The sequence below is a fragment of the Thermobia domestica genome, chromosome 9 (assembly GCF_964235325.1).
Source record: "Thermobia domestica chromosome 9, izTheDome1.hap1.1, whole genome shotgun sequence".
Classification (NCBI taxonomy): Eukaryota; Metazoa; Arthropoda; class Insecta; order Zygentoma; family Lepismatidae; genus Thermobia; species Thermobia domestica.
The window spans coordinates 223,708,497-223,731,807 of NC_137462.1; the positions used below are offsets into that span (position 1 = coordinate 223,708,497).

Below are 23,311 nucleotides of genomic sequence, written 5' to 3' on the forward strand. Positions count from 1 at the left end.
GAACAGGCCAAACTTGAAGGAAAACATGGCAGAAGGGCTCACACAACACAAACTCAAAACTTGGTACCAAAATACTCACACCACAAAAACACAGTGAAAGGCACTGGCGGCATCGAAAGCAAGTTAATATGGGATATGGTCGCCCCGAACAGTTACACATGTCTGGCAATGACGTTCCATGCTAAAGATGAGGTTATGAAAGAGCGTTTGGGGTAGCTAATTCCACTCCTCATGAAGAGCAGTATAGAGCTCCTGGTGTGTCCTGGAAGCGGCTGGCGGGTTCCAACACATCTTCCTAATGAATCCCATTCATGTTCAATCGGGTTTAGGTCAGGAGGTCACATTGGCCACTCAATATGTTGGATGTTTTCCGTCTCTAGACATTCTTCCACCAGTTTGGCTCGACGGAGATGGTCATTCTCATGCATAAGCCCAAACTGTGAAGCCAAGTGCGCCCCTGAAAAGCCGCACATGAACATGCAGAACCTCGTCTCTATACCTCTGGCCGTTGATAGACCAGCCTCAAAGAAGTGCAGGTCAGTACTACCATTCATCATAATGCCTGCCGAAACCAGTACTTCACTACTACCATACCGATGCCTCTCCACGATGTTCTTGGGATGTAAGTGAGTTCCCTGTTCATTCCAGATTAGAGTACGATGGGAATGGGAACTGAATCTGCAGTCATCTGTGAACAGTACCTGGCCCTATTCGTTGGGAGTGCACTGGTGATGCTCTCGACACCACTGTAAACGGGTACTTTTGTGTGTCTGAGTCAGTGGAACGCATGTTGCTGGTCGTCGATCATACAGACTACTCCGGTACAGAGTATGGCGTAACACTCCCAGCCCTGAGGCGGCTGCCAGCTCCGTTGGCAGTTTTCTTGCAGACATGGTCCGGTTCTGACGCGCAGTTACGGACAAGTATCGGTCCTGTTGTGGAGTTGTCACTCATGGATGTCCTTCACTGGATCTACAGCTGATGTCTCCTGTGTCGATAAAGTGTTTCCACAACCTAGACAGGACACTTTGTGGGACATTGATGGTTCGTATTAGTGCTGTCTGTGTGTCACTTTTTCCAAGCGTTAGATGATCCGGCCTTTGGTAAATGAATCCAAATGACATCTTTGTGCCATATTCCATTAATCTATTGCCACATTCAACCTAGTAGTACCCTCAACTCACTACAATACTCCACTCACTGCACACACGAAATGCACCTATTTCGAATCCAAGCACTAGTGTTCGCTTTCTTCCCATTGGATGTAAGGCAGACGTTTGCCACATCCGGTTCAATGCTCCTCACAAGCAATGCATGCCATCCAACACAATTTCTGTGCTCACGATTGCCTTCCCGAAGTTTACATGCAACTTCTTGCATTATGTTTAAGTTTTGGACACCTGTGTATTTCAGATGTTGCGTAGAGATAATTCTACATTGAAACTCTAGGAAGAGTGCAACAAAGGAACATTTCGAAGAATGTGCAAACTCTATGCACTAAAGGTAATGCCGGATTCGTCAGGTGGAACAGAAAAATCCCTAGTGAGGATGCTCGGTATCGAAATAGAACTCAAAGTCTCTCAATCACAAAGTGCCAACTCTAAGCACTAACTTACATTCTTTTGGCAAATGTAGTCCAATTGCCTTTTTGCAATTAGCTTTTGTAAAACATTTAGTATTTTCATGAGCCAATTGATATATTTGCTAGTACGATTAAGAAAACCATGATTAAAGTAGATTAAGAATAAATGATTTAATTCAATACTCATTCACAGAACAAACTAATCGAATTATAGTTACACAATAAGTACTAATAGTAAGATAACTGACCAGCGCTCGATCGTACTAGCTTTAGCAGCTAAAGCAGGTACGATACCCTGATTCAAACTGTGACAACATTTGTATTCCTATAAAGCGTAAATCATGCTCATACTTCTGAAAACATGTTACACATTATATTAATGCAAAAAGTTCTTGTAGTCATAATCTTGCTTGGCGTTGTTACAAAAGAAGTCTCTTTTTATCAATACTTTAGCTGGTAATTCGTTTTCATCTCAGAGAGAATAAAGAAATTAAATTTTTTCAGATGTCTTTTAATCATATTCCGTTCAGAAGTAAAGGCAAGTTTCAACGAAGGCAAACTACCTTTAAGTCTCGTCCACTGGTATTTTTGTCACCTTTAACGAACACAGGACAAAAAAGAAAAAAAAATGCTTCTCAATAAAAAAGTGAAACTTTTTAACAATTAGGAATCCATTAACGCAGTTTTAATTTTTTTAATCGTCAACTGAATTTATGTTTAACAAAACATTTGTATGGTTCCAGAATCAAGGGTGGCACTTCATTCTTCAGTTTCTTGTGTTCACATGTACCTTGTGGATATTAGCATATCTTACAGAGTACAGCAAATTATAGACACATGTCGAAATCAATTCAGTAAAATTTAATGACATTGTCCAGCGTAATCACACTGGCACTTTAGGACGTGCATTGTCACGCTCACAAGATTAAAAACAAATGAAGAATAAATAAGTTGTCAAATACAGACCTCGTTTTTTTTTTTTTGTTGTTGTTATTATTATTATTATTATTATTATTATTATTATTATTATTATTATTATTATTATTATTATTATTATTATTATTATTATTATTTACGTACAATATTAATGTGAAGTCTAAATTGATAGTCATCGAGAAAGTGGAACAAGTGGCAATTAAGTGCTAACCAGCTACTCTACGAATGTAGGTTTGTGCTTTGTTTTTTCGGTAAACGTGCATAAAGAAACTACTAATTGAAACTGACTGATTGCTTTTGTTGGTATTTTTTATCTAGTCCTGTGCTGCTGTCGTGTAAAATGATGAATACTTCTGCACCAGATGTAAAATAGTTAACATTACCGAAGAATTACTTTGTATTTCTCGCAAATTGTATAATTCCCTTTCGTTTTGTAAATTTTCCTGTGCGTTTTTACGAAAAGAATCTGAATATTTAGTATAGAAAATTTAAGTATTTTCTTTTCTTTTCTTTCTTTCTTTTTTTCTTTTTTTTTTTTTTTTTTTTAAGAAATATCATGCTTATTGTTAATATTTTTCCTCCGTGTGTTCCTTTCAGATACGAGTTTACTTCTTTTGCACATTTCCAATAATACATGAAATTTTACCATATGAGAATGAGAACTGCTTCCATCTACCTAATTTCTAAAGTCTAACGCTCTACTCACACTGAAATACGCCTTCTCATGCGACAAACGAACCCAATCAGTTGCAGATGCGATCAGAAGACAGACGGGTGACCGTTTGTACTCGCCAGATGGTGTTAGCATTGCGGCATTCAATCAAGTTCGTCAGATGAAATAGAGAGTTACTTGAAAGAAAGAATTAGCGAACTCCTGTTACGAAAATCAAAGATTGTGCAGCATTTTGCGATTTGTGCACAGTTATTGCCGTAATAAGATGTGTGTGGTGTACACAATGCTTATGCATCACACACTTTTTTACTATATATCATTACCGTAAAACGTTTTCCCAATCAATTAATAATTATGACATTTGAGGATATAAGAAGTTCTGACATAGAGTGAAGCGAGGGGACTCGCTATAAATAAGTAACCCTTGCCAATTACAGAAACATTTAATTTTTATTTTATTTATTAATTTATATATTCTACTTCGTGAATTTCTTTCTCCCTAACGAATAATTTTCATTTTGAAGAGTGGACGTTTCGGTGTAAACATTAGAACTTTTACACCGAACCAGCCTCACACCTAAACGTCCTTACACCGAGCAATCCGTACACCGAAACGCCCTGCATCAAAACGTCCTACACCGAAACAGCCGTATCCCAGGAGTAGTTAATTACGAGTATGACAATTATTTGCTACAGAAAGACCTTGTACAAGAAATATATGTGTAAAAATAATTTACTTCAAAACAACACAAGGAAAGCAAAATTTATGACGTACATAACTAAAACACAATATTATGTTACTAATATGAAGTCAACGGTGTGGAAATAGAGAAAAACAGACATTATGAAAGATCTGGGAATCACATTTGGTAGAAAGTTAAAATTTTGTCAACATAGAAATATATCATGGAAAGAGTAAGAAAGGACAATAGGCTTCATTTATTTATTTATTTATTATTTCAGAACGATAGAATATGTATTTATACAAATAACTTGTAAGAACTAAGGCTCTGTAATATGAAACAGTATATCTAAAACTTGACTAACAGATTGACAGTATTCTTCTTACGGACGCGATGGTAGCGCCACAAGAGATTTTTAGGACTTCTGCACTTTAGGACTTCTGCCTCGGTATGATTTTTAGGACTTCTGCCTTTTAGGACTTCTGCACTTTAGGACTTCTGCACTTTAGGACTTCTTCCATTTAGGACTTGTGCCGCGAAATAATTTTTAGGACTTGTGCATTTTAGGTCTAATGCCGTTTAGGACTTCTGCATTTTAGGACTTTTGCCATTTAGGACTTCTGCCGCGTCCCCGTATACACTACTCAATCTTCCCATGGTTAATGAGATGTAGTCCAAAAGTACGATGTACTCCTAATATTTAATTTTTGTTTTACTGTGATATTGTCCAGAGGTAAGACATATATCACACTGAGATAAACAACTTGACATAATGAAGATGTTATTATACGTAGTTTTCCAGAAAATCGTGAGAAACGATTTTTTATGAAGTTAAAATATGCGTCGCTTGTTGCCAGTGTGATGCAATTGATAACTTTTATGCTGGAATAGTCTTATTATTATTATTATTATTATTATTATTATTATTATTATTATTATTATTATTATTATTATTATTATTATTATTATTATTATTATTATTATTAATCGTTTATGTACTGTAAAAGAAAAATATGAACCGTTAAGTAGTAGATTTTATCTGTTGTTTTTTATCTTCTAACAGTAATAACAAATTGCTTGTAAATACGCAATGCTTATCAAGGACAATGGCATATTAATGTAAGGACTACTCTGCAGACTAGCAATAAACAATAAACAATAACAGATAAACAATAGTCCCCCCCCAAAAAAAAAAAGTAACTAACTTGGGCACGTCAGAATGTTCGCGAGAATATAGGGACGCATTGAGACTAGCAAAAAACGTGGTGTTGTTATTACTCAAAGGGCCGTATGATGGAGGCACCAATGAGCACTTACTTGCTCTAACGGTTAACCTCATTTTTGAGATGATTCTTAGAAGTGGGCGTGTTGGCATGCAGTTGGAGTACTAACGATTTGCGTCACTATCGAACACTAACGTAGCACTAGCGACGTTTAAAGTCGAAATTGGAGTCTGACATAAGTGGCTTGTCAACTTCACGGACATTATATTTTCCTTGAATGCGAGAATTTTGCGCCCGGGAAATTTGCGCCCTACCACAAAAATAGGAAAAAATGCGCTCGCAGTATATTTGCACTGGGATGTTTGCGCCCTACCCCAAAAAGAGGGGAAAATGCGCCGGCTATATATTTGCACTGGGATGTTAGCGCCCTACAATTCAACTTATTATTGTATTGTGTAAAGTAACTTCCACTCCCACTTGAACTAGGCTTGCCTCTCATCGTCTCAGTGAGTTACTCCATCCGTTATAATATTCCGAACAAATGAAAAAAATACAATTTTCGTTCACTAAAGGGCAATCCATACAAATACAATTTTTCATTATACTACAAAATTTACAATAAACGTATAAATGACTGATATATAATTATTTATTAATATAATCAAAGAGTATAATTTAATCTACAAAAAGCTGTTTGGCTCTACCCAGATATCTCTGTTCACAATCCTTGCGAGTTGCTTGGCTTTTCAGGACACAAAATATAGAAAACAAAATGTAAAGTGAATGTAAAATCAGTTCAGTAATATTATCAAGAAAACTATGTACAGTGTGTTTACTTGCTGGAATTACACTTCAAACACACAATTGCGTTCAGTCGTTCTTTCAGGAAAAATGTTCCGGGGGGCACATTTAGTATTCCGGAGAGGGGTCACTGCTGGTACTATTCTATTTATTATTATATTATAGACGTATTATTTTGGTCTCCTCCGAGTGGGCACTCTGAGAGCTCTGGGGAGGCCAGTGTTTCCCCAAAATCATCTCTGGAAGAAGCAGTGATTGCGTTGATCCGTTGTGTTCTTTTGGCTTATATTGAAGTTTATTCTCCCCTTATATAGCCACAATGAAAATAAATCACAAATGGCATGGTTATGGGGGGAGGATTGTTTATGCTGTAATGTCAGCCCCTCCGAGCAAATGCGTAAGCTCCAATAGGTTCTTTTATTTCGCAGGGCTCAAACTTCCCGGTGGAGGTACATCGCAGGCGCAATTTTCCCTGTTCTTGAGGTAGGGCGCAAATTTCCCAGACACAAAATTCTCGACACCGTTCGAATGACCTCGGAAGACGATATCTTTTTCAGTACTTTTTTTATATTCTTTTATTCGAGATTTCTTCATAGCTTCTTATTAAAATACTTACTAATATATCCTCATTTTATTGTCCTAACCAATCAATATGGGTATGTTGTCAGTAAAATATTTAGATTGATCGAGCCTCTGGTGTGTAACCACAGTATTTCATATCATGCCCCCATTAGAAATCTTGGCTAAACGAACCAATATATGTTGCCAATAAAATAGTTTAGAATGATTGAGCCCCTGGTAAATAACCACAGTATTTCGTAACAGACCCCCCTCCCTTCCTATTACCATATTCTAGCTACGTGCCTGACTCAGCTAATTCTCTACATTCTTTACCAAGCACACATTTTCTAAAGCGGAAAATGCTCTCTAAATACCTAAGCTCATTATTTTCAGCAGATGCACAAACTGGGTAACATTCTATCTACATGAATGTTATATATGTCGATTACTGGAAACCGCTTCTCGCTATCTATTACCATATTTACTATATAATGAGTAACGTTAAAACCGGAAATGGTTGATTTGTACCGCTTCCGGTTTGAATATTACATTCATCAGGGAACTCGATTCTTAACTATTGACTCTGTACATCATGGCCAAAATTGATTGATAATCCATCAGATAGTTCTTGAGACTGTTTGTTTCACTAACGGACAGAATGAATATATGGCTGTAGAGTTTTGATAAACTAAATTCGTTAATGAGTGATGATGGAACAAATATAAGAAAGGGAACCAAGAGTAGGCCTACCACCGGGAAAATTTTCGAACACAAAATTAGCCATCGAAAACCCACATGTCCTGGGTTAGAATACCATAGATGAAAACTCTACCACTGAGTCATCAATCACCCGCTTATTAGTTTTGTTAATTATTATATTAATATAAATTAATGAATGCCTGCTTATGTTAATTATTGAACAATTACATTGTATACTTCGTAAAGTCAAAAATTATAAATTTGTATTTACTGTACATACAGTGAGCACAGAAAGTGTTCGTACACCTATGCTATTGAAACGAGAAAGCCTGCGAAAAAGAAACAGAAAATTTAAGAAGTGTAATAACACACACAATATAAATAATGAAAACTAAGCTTTATGAATATATCAATAAAGAACCACAAAGACAAGTTTAATGGTCAGAAAGTAAATAAATTCCGTAGAAAGTGTATAGAGTAGACGCAAAAAGTGATCGTACACCTGACGTACGAATACGAAACGAAGATACCACAACTGGGGTTCACTAGTATTCACCTGAGTATACACCTCTGTATAGCATGACGAGTAACAGAATGTGTTTAGTTGTGAATAGGAGTGAAAAAACTGCACGGTGGGCTGTCGAAATGGGAAGCAACCGAACAGAAACAAATGAGGAGCCAAGAAAAGTAATTATTAAAGTGCATAAGAAGGGTAAGTCTTTGAGAAAGATAGCAAACCTCAGGGGCAGATCCAGAGCGGGGCGATCGGGGCCATCGCCCCCCCCCCCCACACACACACAAGAGGAAATTTTCTTATTTTATATATAAATAAACCCATCCATAACAAGTTTGGAGCTCTTAAAAAGTAGCAGTATTACTGCCGACCGCCCCTTCCCCAGAAGTCCGTCCTGGATCCGCCCCTGTATAGAGTAGCTACAATCGAGTATTTTCCGCTGTATGTTTGGAGTCGTTGTCTTGCTGAACAATAAATTGTTTTCAAGAACCATCTTCTGCGCACTAGTATGGAGATATTCCTTTAATATGTTAATATACACTTTGTGGATCATCACTCCATCGATAAGGTGGAGACGACCCACTCCTGAGGCACTCATACAACCCCAGACGAGCACGGACCCTCCTCCGTGTCTTACTTTAGGGACGAGATTTTGAGGATTCATCTCTGTATTCACCTTGCGCCATACCATACGCCTCCCATTGGACTCGATAAAATTAAATTTACTTTCGTCCGAAAATATGACCCTATTCCAGAAAGAAGCCTGATCCCTTATCTTTATACTCTTTTTCAAACTTTAGTCTCTTTATACGATTTGTCTTGTTCACCCAGAACATTTTCCTGGCTATCCGACCATGATACCCTGCAAATATTCCGCACTGTACTGGCTGATACTTTAACACCGCGTGTTTCCAGATCCGTTGCCAATTACACAGCACTACTTTTTGGAACCTTTTTTCTTTCCCTAATAATGTAACGTTTACCTTGTTCACTCAACACTCTTGGTCTTCCAGTTCTTTTTTTTATTATTATTATTATTATTATTATTATTATTTTTTATGGTTTCGCACAGTGATAGAAACATTATACATCGCAATTATTGTTTGTACTGTTGAACGAGGCCTGTCTGCAAGGTTTGCCAGGGGCGGATCCAGGACGGACTTCTGGGGGGGGGGGCGGTCGGCGGTAATACTGCTACTTTTAAGAGCTCCAAACTTGTTATGGATGGGTTTATTTATATATAAAATAAGAAAGCTTCCTCTTGTGCGGGGGGGGGGGGCGATGGCCCCGATCGCCCTCCTCTGGATCCGCCCCTGACTCTATAATACCTTGAAACAGCTTCGCACACCTCCCCAATCCCCAGACATGAACCCCATAGAACATCTATGATCTGTTCCGGAGACAAGAATCAGAAGGCACAGCTTGTCTACTAAAGAAGGCCTAAGAAAAGCTATTCAAGAAGAATGGGACATAATCAGTCCCGGAGCTACAGAACTACTACAGGTGAAATCAATGCCACGAAGACTACAGACAATCATTAACGCACAGGGTAATCCCACAAAATATTAATACTTTATAAGCATTAATTCAAGCATAAGTGTACGATGACTTTTTGCGTTTACAAAAAAGGAATTCTCTCTTTTCTTCTGAACAAAGCAGTGATTGTGTTTGTTTGGCCTTTCTCTTGTATGTAGAAATAAAATGTATGAATGTGTAGTCTTAATTCTGGTTATATATATATTTTCCACCTCCCGTTCTCATGCTAGCTGTTTTCAATATAAAGTATGCACGGTGTACGAACACTTTCTGCGCTCACTCTAGGTATGTTGACAATAAGCGAATGTTATTAGAATATTTGTTGAGATTTATTTTCCTTCACTGCCTTTCGCCTGGTTAAAAAGTAGTTTGCAGTGCTTTGGAGCAGCTGCAGGTGGGAACGCGATAATGTTTGAGACATACCGGCAACTTTTTTGTGTGTGAAAATAAGACCTTTCTCATAAAGTAGTAAATAACTGCAGTAGCAATTGTCTACGTAAATGATAAAGACATATCCAACTACAAGAAATTAATACAGTATATATAGCCTATTCATTATTGTGTTTATCTTTTAACAGCTACTAGCTAAGGATGGCCAATTCCAGAATTTTCACTTTCCGGAAAGTAAAATCGGAAAAATTCCGGATTTTTTCCGAATGTCGGAATTTTTCCGAATTCCGGATTTTTTCTGAATTCTGGAATTTTTCTGAATTCCGCAATTTTTCCGAAATCCGGAATTTTTCCGAAATCCGGATTTTTTGCGAATTCCGGAAAGTAAATTTTCCGATTCCGGAAAACAAAATTTCCGGAATCCGGATTCCGGAAAATTTTGGCCATCCCTAATATATATATATATATATATATATACAGGGGTTAAAAATCTAAAACGATTGCAAAAGTATGAAAATCATACCTAGTATGGTGTGGGGCCCCCTTTTGCGTCCAAAACAGCTTTGATCCGATGTGGAATGGACGTATACAGCTCCCGAATCGCGGTGTGTGGCATTTTGTACCATTGTTCCTCCAAGACATGCTCCAGTTCCTTAAGGGATGCTGATGGAGGGTAATGACACCGAACACGCCTTTCTATCTCAGACCACAGTGGCTCAATGATGTTCAGATCTCGTGATTGTGGGACCCAGAGGAGGTGTGATAGCTCCTGGTCATGCTCCTCAAACCATGATTTCACCGTTTTTGCAGCGTGACAGAGTGCCAAATCATCTTGGTAGATGCCATCACCATCAGGGAACAATATTTGGGCCATGGGTAGAACCTGGTCCCCCAAAATGGCCTCATACGCCTTAGCATTCATCATTCCATGCAGGGCTATGATGGGACCTGCAGAAAACGACAATATCACTGTCCATACTGTAACAGAACGACCCTCATGCATTACAGTTGGGAGCAGACAGTCTGTATCATATGCCTGCGATGGTGTTCTCCATACGTAAACACGACCGGTTACTGGAAAGAAGATTTAGGTCGATCCATCGGACTACATTATGTGTTTCCACTGCTCATGAGTCCACGCCTTGTGATCCTTGCACCATTGGATACGCCTCTTCGCATTTACTGCCGTGACCAGGGGTTTTGCGATAGCGGCTCTGCCATGAATTTTCATTTTATAAAGTTCCTGTCGCACTGTTTTAGATAAAACCGGGTTCTGTAGGCTGGAATTGAGTTCAGACGTATTTTCATTGCAGTGGTCTTGTTTTTAGCTGCTACAATCCGTTTAAATGCTCTCCGGTCCCTATCTGACAGGATTGTTTTTTCGACCACTGTTGTGCTTTGCAGACGTCGTTTGCCCACGGATTGTGTATGCCCTCGTGACATTGGACACAGTGATTTTCGATACTCCCACAATGTTCGCCACTGTTGCCACTGAAGCTCCAACCAGACGGGCATCGATGATCATGCCTCTTTGGAAGTATGTCAGGTCGCCCATTTCACCGCACCACTTTCAGACTACGACACTCACAGGTAAACTGGTTACTGCTGACGGAAGTGGAAGATCCACACGACACATTGAAAACAAAAAACGATCGGCAACCGCAACACGTGTTGTACAGTGGAGCGGCAAACTTACGTGTCCTCTATCAGGTGTTTTTAGAATTTTTTTCTACATCAGTGGGAGAAGATGAAGTTTTCACACTATTAACGTGAAATTTGACACTCTTATTGAGAAATATCTGAATTTTTCGAATTTCTAAAGGAAATAAGAGAAAATTGCTGTTTAGCCCCCTTTTTAAGGGGTGTAAACACGAAAGTTCATTTTCCTTTTGGGAGATTCAATGTTAAATTTCGAAAGCAGTTTTCTCCAATAATTATTTGAGAAGATTTTGGGGCAAATGAGTTGTATTTGTTACAAAATGCAAAAACACTCATTCACAAAGCTAGTAAAGCCGTCTCAAACATTATTTTGGGAAGGTCCCCCTTCTAGAGGGCAAGGGGCGTAAAAAGGTAATGGGTGATGTGTTAATAAAATCCCGAAATTTATTTTCGGAATGCCAGTAGGCGTCAGATTAATCACAAATGTCACAGAATTAATGCTCCAATGCTCCTTACATGTAAGAGTGAATGATAATGGGGCTACAGCCCCCTTTCAAAAATAAAAAATCTCCATAAATATCCTTAGTAGAGACATACGAGAAGAAGGTATTTTTTGTGAATTAATGTGAAATTTGGCGTCACTGTAGCAAAAGAGTATGCGTTTTTCAAATCTGGAATGTTATTTTGTTAACGGACCGCCTTAGGGGGGCGCAGAGGCCGAAGCATTAGAAGCTGGATCTTTATAAAAATTCAAAATTTTGTTCCGGAAATGCCAGCGAGAGTAAGATTTTTCACAACTGTTACAGAATTAATATTCTATGCTCCTTGCATGTGCCAGTGACTTATACGGGGCTACAGTTCCCTTTCAAAAAAAAAAAAAAATAAAATAAAATAAAAATAAAAAATCACCATAAATAACCTTAGTAGGGACATACGAGAAAGAGGTATTTTTTGTCAACTAATGTGAAATTTGGCTTCGTTGTAGCAAAAAGGTATGTGTTTTTCACATCTGGAATATTATTTTTGTAATGTACCGCCTTAGGGGGCTACAGGGTGTGAAGCATAAGTTGGTGGATCTTTATAAAAATTTCAAATTTTATTTTGGAAAATCCAGCGTGTCAGATTGATCACAAATAATACAAAATTAATATTCCAATATTCCTTGCATGTGCCACTGACTGATATTGAACTGCAGCCCCCCTTCCAAAAATCACATTAAAAATTCACGATAAATATCCTTAGCAGGGACATACGGAAGAAACTATTTTGTCAAGTAATGTGAAATTTGGCGTTATGATAGTAAAAATCTGGAATACTAGTTTGGTAATAGGAGGGACAGGGCACGGTGGGTTATTTGGTATCTTTGAGGGTCATAGGGAGAGGACTGATGGAAATTCAAAATTTTATTTTGAGAGTCTCATGAGTGTGAAAAAAATTAGATGAAAATGCTCAGAAATTATGCTTCATACTACTTTTATGTACCAGTGACTAATATGGGACTACAGTTCTCTTCGAAAAGCATCATAATATGATTGTTCTTACTTACAGACCTACTGGCAGAAGCATTTTTTTATAATTAATGTGAAATTTGGCATTATTTTAGAAAAAAATGTTTGTTTAGAAAGAATTCTTAAGTGACAATAAGATAATACCCATGTGTAGATTTCTTTTAGGGGCTTGGACTCAGAATTTCTTTTGTCTAATGAGAGTGTCAATATGAAATGTTAAAAGCTGTTTTCTCTAATTATTTGTAAGAATTTTGCGGTAAATTTGCATTTTAAGTTAGAAAATAAAATAACACTCTTTCGCTTGTACCTATGATGGTGCATGCGTCTGGAATTTTATTACGGCCATTCCTTTTTATATTCAGCAACAGTAGCGACAAGAAAAATTCAAACTTTTCATTATTTGTTTTATTGGCGTGAGCATAAAAATAATCACTAATATTACAGAATTTACGCTCAGAAGCCACTTCCATGTGCCGGTGGCCATTGTGGGGCTACAACTTCCCCTTCCCGGTCCCAAAATCACTTTGAAAACCACCATAAATATTCACACCGTCTTTTTATACGACTACGACTGTAAATCTTTTAAAAGAGAAATTTGGGGAATGACTTATTTCTATGGGGTGAAGTGTCGAATGGCCACCAAGTAGTCCAGATCTTCCTTCATGCAATTTTTTTTTCTTGTGGTGATTCCTAAAAAAAAGTTCTATCAAAAATCATGTAACAGTGTAGATGACTTAAAACAAACAATTGTCCAGAACGTAGAAGTGATCACTCCAAATATATTGGAGAAGGTGTTCAAGTGGCTTTAGTAAATCGCATTAATTAATGTCTTGCTCGTTCACGAGGGCGTACTGAATAAAAGTAAGTTCATTTTATCTGTCTTACACTTAAATTAATGAAATCTTTAAACAATTTAGTTAATGACAACTCAGTCAAAAAAAAAAAAAAAAAAGTGTTGTTTTTAAAAAGAAATAATATTTTTTGGGTTTGTGGTATAGCCTTACTCAACTTGATCCTTATTCCTCGCGAGACACTTATTTTTACTACAACCATTTGTCCATAGTATACGATTTCCTGACGTGCTTACATGTGCAGTATACGAGTAGGCTACTCCGTGGAAAGCGGGATCATACAGTTGAATAAGAAAACAATACTAAAACTTAAAGGTCACATATTAGACTTTCAGTTTTTAAAATAATACTTCCCATTAAGATTTTTTCGTTCGCGGTACTCGGTGGCATTTTCCGTTGTCATTTTGTGTTCTGTTTCGAGTTGGTTTGCTTAAAAGTGCAGAAAATACATGAGTGACTTGTATGTGTGATTCTTTGCCATAAGAAGAGTCCAATTTGGTTTTTAAAAACTTCTATTATATTCCAGTGATGCCAAAACAACGAAGCTATATCCTCAATCTGTTACACTGACAGACGATATTCATTCACACTAGATTCGAGATTTTTAAAAAATCAAAACATTCTTCTGCAATAATGACAAATTCCACATTAATTGTAAAGCATATTTATCTTCTTCCCGTACGCCCCTGCGAAGGATATTTATCGTAAATTATATGAATTTTGGAAGGGTAACTGTAGCCTAATATCAGTCACTGGCACATGCAAGGAGCATCGGAATATTAATTTTGTTTCATTTGTGATTAATCTAACTCTCCCTAGAATTCCAAAATAAAATTTGAAATTTTTATAAAGATTCACCAAATTATGCTTCGCCCCCTGTGCCCTTTGTACCTCTTTCTCGTATGTCCCTGCTAAGGATATTTATCGTGAATTTTCAACGTAATTTTTGGAAGGGGGGCTGCAGCTCAATATCAGTCACTGGCACATGCAAGGAATATTGGAATATTAATTTTGTATTATTTGTGATCAATCTGACACGCTGGATTTTCCAAAATAAAATTCGAAATTTTTATAAAGATCCACCAACTTATGCTTCACACCCTGTAGCCTCCTAAGGCGGTACATTACAAAAATAATATTCCAGATGTGAAAAACACATACCTTTTTGCTACAACGAAGCCAAATTTCACATTAATTGACAAAAAATACCTTCTTCTCGTATGTCCCTACTAAGGTTATGGTGATTTTTTTTTATTTTTTATTTTTTTATTTTTTTATGTTTTGAAAGGGGACTGTAGCCCCGTATAAGTCACTGGCACATGCAAGGAGCATTAGAATATTAATTCTGTGACAGTTGTGAAAAATCGTACTCTCACTGGCATTTCCGGAACAAAATTTTGAATTTTTATAAAGATCCAGCTTCTAATGCTTCGGCCCCTGCGCCCCCCTAAGGCGGTCCGTTAACAAAATAACATTCCAAATTTGAAAAACGCATACTCTTTTGCTACAGTGACGCCAAATTTCACATTAATTCACAAAAAAAATACCTTCTTTTCGTATGTCTCTACTAAGGATATTTATGGAGATTTTTTTTATTTTTGAAAGGGGGCTGTAGCCCCATTATCATTCACTCTTACATGTAAGGAGCATTGAAGCATTAATTCTGTGACATTTGTGATTAATCTGACGCCTACTGGCATTCCGAAAATAAATTTTGGGATTTTGTTAACACATCATCCACCATCTTTTTACGCCCCTTGCCCTCTAGAAGGGGGACCTTCCCAAAATAATGTTTGAGACGGCTTTACTAGCTTTGTGAATGAGTGTTTTTGCATTTTGTATCAAATACAACTCATTTGCCCCAAAATCTTCTCGAATAATTATTGGAGAAAACTGCTTCCAAAATTTAACAATGAATCTCCCATAAGGAAAATGAACTTTCGTGTTTACACCCCTTAAAAAGGGGGCTAAACAGCAATTTTCTCTTATTTCCTTTAGAAATTCGAAAAATTCAGATATTTCTCAATAAGAGTGTCAAATTTCAGGTTAATGGTGTGAAAACTTCATCTTCTCCCAGTGCTGTAGAAAATTACACGAATTATGGAACAGTCTGTATGTATATACTGTATATATATATATATATATATATATATATATATATATATATATATATATATATATATATATATATACAGTGGTGGATCCAGGATATGATCAAGGGAGGGGCTACTAGACCTGGTTTGCAGTTTTATCCAGTGTAAAGAAGGATTGAATCCCATTTTATTCAGTGTATACCTGAGCGTCAAGCGGGGGCTATAACTCCTATAGCCCCCTTGAACTCGCATCTGTATATATATATATATATATATATATATATAAATTAATAGAGATTTGCACAATTTCGTGAAGTTATATATCTCGATCGTAGCTACCGTCGCGATACAAAAAATATTATAAAATACTTTGAATTTTTTTGACAAGGACTGACGCTTACACACACTTCAAAGTACTTGCTATCTCAAGTCCTACCGTCTATGCTACGTATCGCTTTCCAAACGTACAAGCTATTGCGGGATCTGGCGTAACTGAACGCTTAATATGGTAGCTGGATGCATTTCTCACTGGCAAGTTACAAATAAACCTGTATTTTAAAAAAAAATCCAATCGCTCAAATCTATAATATATATCTTTCAATCAAAATCATCTTTTGAATTACTAGTTTAGTTCCATTGTGGTAAAGATTTAAGATTCATTTTCAGAAGCAAAATGCTATACTCAAATAACATTATTTACGAATTTTCATATTTAAGTTTGTAAGTAACAGTATATTGATGTATATTATTATTATTATTATTATTATTATTATTATTTTAGGATAGAAACCGACTGAAAGATGTTGAAAGGATGTTGCAGGAAATGTCACACCGAGGAGTAATACCCAAGCACGACTCCAGTCCTGAAGGATCGTCGGATGCTGAGGAAGTTAGTAAACAATTGGCTTTTTTTTTTCTTATTTCTTTTTCACTTATCGGTTTACAATCGAGTAAAGCGTCGTGCAGACGTTGAAAGTTACCTTGAAATTAGAAGGCTTGATTACACACAAATGACATTTTTATTTTTTTTATTTTTTTTTACTTTTATTTTTTTATTTTTTTATTTTTTTTTTAATGTCGAGTGAATATCATTGATTTCCAGTTCACAGACGTCTTAACAATTGTTTTCTTATAGTGCACGACAATTCGTCAAATGTCCAGATCTGTCTAGTTAGTAATTAAAGATCTGTCTTATTTTATAGCTTTCCTCAACTCCGGCTGAACAGAATCATTATATGCATATAAATAACAAATAAATATGTTGCACGTTACTGTCGTATATCAGTCCATCGAAAATCTCACTTTTCATCCTCTTGTACTTTCCTTTACTCATTTGTCTTTTTTCCTTATAACTATTGTCTTTTGAAAAAAAAGTGAAATGAAATCTTTAACTTTTACATCCCACGATTATGCTCGCGAGGCTAAAGGAGACGCTTATAATGAGAAATGAATGAAATGGTGGAATGGATAAAGTGGGGGGAAACGGGAGAATCCCGAGAAAACCCACGCACACAATGGGTCTTCTGAAAAGTTAGACTGCACTAACTGTGGATTCTTCTCATTGTAAAATGTGTTTTGCATAATCAGAAAACTAATTTAGAATGACCTCTCGAAGATGTAACATATTCCAAAGCTATAGTTGCTAATGGGCGTAAATAATGAAGTTATGGCACAATAAGTAATTCAGAAAAATGAACGCAGACTTTGGTAAACTTTTAAGATAAATTCAAATAACCTCAAATTATTTAAGCAATCTCCAACAAATTCTAGTAACATTATACAGACCATAGAAGCTTTCTGAAAGTTTTATCATTGATGTCCTAAGTAATACAGTGTTCACAACTTGGTATGTATCTTTTGATTGTCGAATAGCAAGCATTACGTCGTGTTATTACGTAAATAAAATGAATATTTAACGGTTAAGAAAAATGTAGTTTAGTACCTAGAGTTTTGCAAACTTTACGAATTATATGAGAAGATGGATTGCTACACCTTTGAGTCGTATCTTGGAAAACACACACACGGAAAAAAATGCATGAAGAAAGTACTTCCAAACTAATACTAGTAAAATGGTAGGACTATTTTAACTTCAAGTTATTCTGACTCAGTAGTGATATCACAATATAGAATTATCTTCCATTAATTTTGTAAAGAATATTCCGAACTGAACACTTTTCAAACAAAAACAATATATTTCTATCAGTAAACTGTACTTCCAGCATAGAATCCAGATCACAATGAATTATACAAAATAATCATGTAATGATCAGGCACGAAAAGAGGGAGTAACCTGAAATTCCCGTGAAATGTGGGTTCCTGTCACCACGGCGTATCCTCAGGTTGGGGATCAACGAAAAGACCACTAGATATAGAGGTTAGCTGTGAATATATTGAATAAGCAGTCGCGGACAGACGACAAGGAGTGGTCCGCCCGCTTGGGAGTTTGGCGTGACCTCAGCAAAAGATAATGGACATGAGATTCGAAACATGGATTATTAGAAGTCTTTATAAGCCAGACGCGTTAAAGTCCGTAATGGATGATTTAGAGAAATACAGGATACACCTAGTAGGAGTTCAGAAAGTTAGGTGGGAAGGAAACGGAACTGTGATTTCCGGAAATTCTACATTCTTTTACGGGGAAGGAAATAAAAATCACCAATTAGGAACAGGGTTTCTCGTTCACAAATGAATAACGTCAGTAATTAAGCGGGTTGAATTTATTAATATTAGGCTTTCTTTTATTACTCTTAAGAGGCGATGGTGTGATATTATTGTTTTCAATGTATACTCATGTCCAAAATTATTGTTGCATGTCTATAAATATGTTGTTCTAGGAATATAATTTGATAACGAATTCGGCCGGTATTTCTTATTATGTTAGTATGTGTATAATCGGCAAAGACATGTATGCTGCAAATTTCACGTCAAGAGAGCAGCAAATAAGAACAATAAAACGAAAAAAAAAATTTTTTTTGTCCATTTAGCATCATTTTGTTTTACTCATTCTAATTTTCGTATTTATAATTCTTTTCCTATGAAATTTACTACAACATGCATTTCCCGATTATACACATAGTATCAGTATTCAAAGTATCCTACAAAATCATTATCAAATTATATTCTTACAAGAAGACAGTTATAGATATGCGACAATAATTTTAGTCACGTGTATACATGCCCCAACAGAAGATAAGAATGACGATAAGAAGACAGTTTTTACGAACAAGTTGAAATGTATATTTGATCAACTCCTACAATAGCATGTGAACATTTTGCTAGGGGATTTCAATGCGACGGTAAGACGAGAGGTTATTTTCAAACCTCTTATAACAAACGTAAATCTGCGTAAGAAAAGTAAGTGTTACATTCGTGAACTTCGCAACATCCAAAAGCTTATCGTGAAGAGTACAAAATTCCCACATCGTTACGTTCAGAAGTACACGTATACTTGGACGTCACCAGACGGAAAAACACATAATCAAATTGATTACGTTTTAATAGATAGAAGAAGACAATCGAGCCTAAGTTATGTTTGTTTAGAGAAGCTGATTGTCACACTGATCACTGAGCAGCGGTAATAAGCAAGAGATTATTGTTGAATTAATGAAATATAAAGAGGGGTTTAATATAAAGAAATTCGAGGAATACAAGTTAAGAGGGGGATATCAGATTGAAGTTTCGAATAGTTTTTCGGTTTTAGAAGATATGGAGTGCACTAGTGTTGAAGATACTTTTATTGAAATCAGCGATAGCATTAAAATTTCAGCAAAAGAAAAATTGGGGACACAGAAATACGTATTAACAAACTATTGTTCGACCATGATTGCATTGAACTAGGAGAGCAGAGAAAAGAGACAAAATTACATTGGCTGCAAAATCCGAATGAAATAAATACACAACACTTAGCAGACATAACAAACTCGAAGATAGTAGTAAAAACAAAAATGTTCGGGACATGTACAAGGCCGTCAACGAATCTAACAAAAGCTATCAGCCTCGCGCGTATTTATTAAAGAAAACCGATGAAACAGTTCTTACTATACAGATTGCATTTCAGATAGATTGAAACATTCCTTTGACGATTTGCCTAATACGTAGCCAGAAACTAATGTTCACGGAGGAAGGCACACAGCTGAATCGTATATTTCAGATCCTAATTGAACAGAAGTAGAAATCGCTATAAAGAAATTAATGAAATACAAATCTGGAGGCGAAAAATTGTGGAACAAAAAAACACAAACTCATTCTTCTTATCTGAAATAAGGAGGAATTTGCTACAAGAGTGGAAAGATTCCATCATTGTTCCAACTCACAAGGAAGACAACAAAACTGACTGTAATAATTATTGAGGCATTTCTATTCTGTCGACATCCTATAAAATCCTATAAAAAACAATTGGGAAGCATTCCTAGTAAGCACCAAATCGGCTCTATACGTAGACAGAAAGAAATTAAAGGTGCTTCTTTGTCGTCGTCTTCTTATATAACTACCACCACCACCAACTACAACTACTACTACTACTTCTTCTTCTTCTTCTTCTTCTTCTTATTATTATTATTATTATTATTATTATTATTATTATTATTATTATTATTATTATTATTATTATTATTATTATTATTATTATTATTATTATTATTATTGCTCAGTAGCTCAGTGGTAGTGCGCTAAGCTCCGTTGCGAGAAATACTCAACAGCAACATGTCCGTGGTTTTCTCACACATTCTCATTTCTACAATCCTTGCATAATCATTATTTTCATTAGTGACTTGTTCTTTACCGTGCATGACTTAACTTGGGGCATAAAACTAAATATTTCACTCTACATTGTATTATTGAAGCGAGCGTTATCGATGATTCTGCTGTTCGACTCCACTGATATTTGTGTGTATGTCCGTCTGTTCCACGATAACTCTTGTAAAACTTATTCGATTTGATTACACTTTGTCTGTTTCCTCCGCTTACAAAAATAACGTACCATTTGGGGTTGAAATCCATCAAGTATAAGGAGGGATCAAAAGTGGGTAAAATTCAACCATGACGCAGGTTTTCATATGTACACTCTTGTCCAAAATGATTGTTGCATATCTATAACTGTCTTCTTGTAAGAATATAATTTAATAATGATTTTGCAGGGTACTTTTAATTTGTGGTAAATTTCATAGAAAAAGAATTATAAATACGAAAATTAGAATTAGTAAAACAAACTGTTGCTAAATGTCCAAGAAAGTTTTATTTTCGTTTTATTGTTCTTATTTACTGCTCTTTCGACATGAAATTTGCCACATACATATCTTTGCCGATTATACACATACTAACATTATAAGAAATACCGGGCGAATTCATTATCAAATAATATTCGTACAACAACATATTTATAGACATGCGACAATAATTTTGGACGTGAGTGTACCTACGAGTCAGCTTTCCAATATAAACTATGTGAAAATTTTTCAGTAGTAACACAATTTAAAGTATATTTCCGTTACGGCGTAAGGAATATTTCCACAGCTTAGGGTTATAATATGTCAAGTATGAAAGTGCGAATGCCTCATCCCCCCTCCCCCCCTCCCGCATTCCCAAATTTTTAAAAATATGTTCCATGAAATTTTCGTTAAAAAAATGTTTGTTTTCGATGTAATATGTCCTACATTTTCTTGAGGCTTTCCGATCATCCTCTCTTCATGCAGCTGAAAGCAGCAAAGAAACTAATATAACCCTTCCGATTATTATTTTTAAATTTATATATATATATATATATATATATATTTACACTTCCACGTGAACGTATGCAACACTTTTGTTTTGATATTATATATATATACAGGGTGACCCATTTTAATCTTTCCACAGAAATATACCGAAAATGGTTCAGTATAAATGAACCAAATAAAAACTCAAAAAGGAAATGACATAGGGCACATCGAATGGTGTTTTCGCGGTGTCCCCCAGGGCCGCCCTTCAGAGGGGCCCAGGGTCCAACTTTAAAATTTTAAATGGAAACATGGGGCAAATGATACCTTGTCCGATAGATCTTTAGAAACTATAAAGCGTAGTGCCAAAATATTTTTTTATATCGGTCACCGTATTCAAAATGGCCGCCAAAACATGGTGCCTGTATCAGATAAGACGTCCAGTATCACTACCATCGAAACGTTGAACATAGATGAACCAAACAGAAACTCAAATAGGAAAGACCATGGAGCACATCGAATGGTATTGTTGCGGTGCCTTCCAGGGCCGTCATTCATGGAAGCTCAGGGTCAACTTTAAAATTTAAATGGAAACATGAAGCGAGTGATACCACGTTCACATTGCAAAAAGTGCAATGTTCGACAGTTTTGTTTTGCATTTCAGTTGATTGATTTTTCCATGAAATCATTGCATACAATAAAAATGGAAGGTACCATTTAACACGAATTTTACCTCCTTTTTCTTATTACAAAGACATCTATCTCTCATAAAAACACATTTCAGATAATTTTATTGTGTTTATTCAATTACCAAAAACTAAGATTTTCATTTGCAATTTCACCATGCCTTTCCACTTCAGAGGAGGGGGGTTGCAGCGATAATTTTCTAGGAATTAGATTTCCTCCTTTGCATTAAGTCACTTTTACTTGAATCATCTTTTTCTCTACTGCATCGTTCTCGAGCCATGGAATAATAAATACCGTCTGTGATTTCCTGTACGAGTTTTATCATGTTCATCTATCTGCAATCGTTTTCATATTAGTGGCACTGGACGTTTTATCTGATAAAGGGACCATGTCTTGGCAGTCATTTTTAAAACAGTGATCCATATGAAAAGTGTTTTGCCACAACGCTGTTTAGTGTTTAAAGAAATATAACTTGACCCATGTTTCCATTTGAAATTTAAAAGTTAGGCCTTGGGCCCCCATGAAAGTCTGCCCTGGGGTCACCGTAACATCATCATTCGACGTACCCCATAATATTTTCCTGTTTCAGTTTTTATGTTTATTCTGTTCATTTATCTCCAACCGTTTTCTCTCTATTGGTGCTTGACGTGTTATTTGATATAGGCATCATGTGTTGGCCGCCATTTTGAATACGGTGACCGATATGAAAAATTTTTGCCCCAACACTTTGTAGTTTTTAAAGATCTATTGAACGAGGTATCAGTCGCCCCATGTTTCCATTTAAAATTTTAAAGTTGGGTCCTGGGCCCTCATGAAGGGTGGCTCTGGGGCGCACCACGATAACACCATTCGATGTGCCCCATGTCATTTCCTATTTGAGTTTTTCTTCGGTTCATTTATGTTGAAAAGTTTTCGAGGTATTTTCGTGGAAAGATTAAAATGGGCCACCCTGTATATATGTATATATATATACTCTTGTAATTCCTACTTCTGCAATATGTAATTCCGTACATTTCTCACTAACAACAGTCAACCATGAGCAGTAAACTTAGTTAGTCCCCTAATGTGGTATGGGCTATTACCCGGCCCGTCTCAAATTAAAAGAACATGTAACCGCCTGGAGTTGGGGTCAAGTCGCTGTTCGTGGCTCGTGGTACTACCAATAAGTATCTTCCTGATACTTTAACTTACCTGGACAGGACGATGAAGGACCTCTCCAAGA

The 23,311-nt window shown here is 36.3% G+C and overlaps 1 protein-coding gene across 5 annotated transcripts in view; it reads left to right on the top strand.

Moving 5' to 3' along the window:
• LOC145660611 (pleckstrin homology-like domain family B member 1) overlaps nucleotides 1–23,311 on the top strand; it is an 865,216-nt gene that overhangs the window by 574,804 nt on the left and 267,101 nt on the right. For all 5 annotated transcript variants that reach the window (XM_081725879.1, XM_081725875.1, XM_081725878.1 and 2 more), the window contains exon 12: nucleotides 16,491–16,598. In XM_081725879.1, the coding sequence (XP_081582005.1) occupies nucleotides 16,491–16,598 (108 nt within the window). The remainder of the gene's footprint in view (nucleotides 1–16,490; nucleotides 16,599–23,311) is intronic.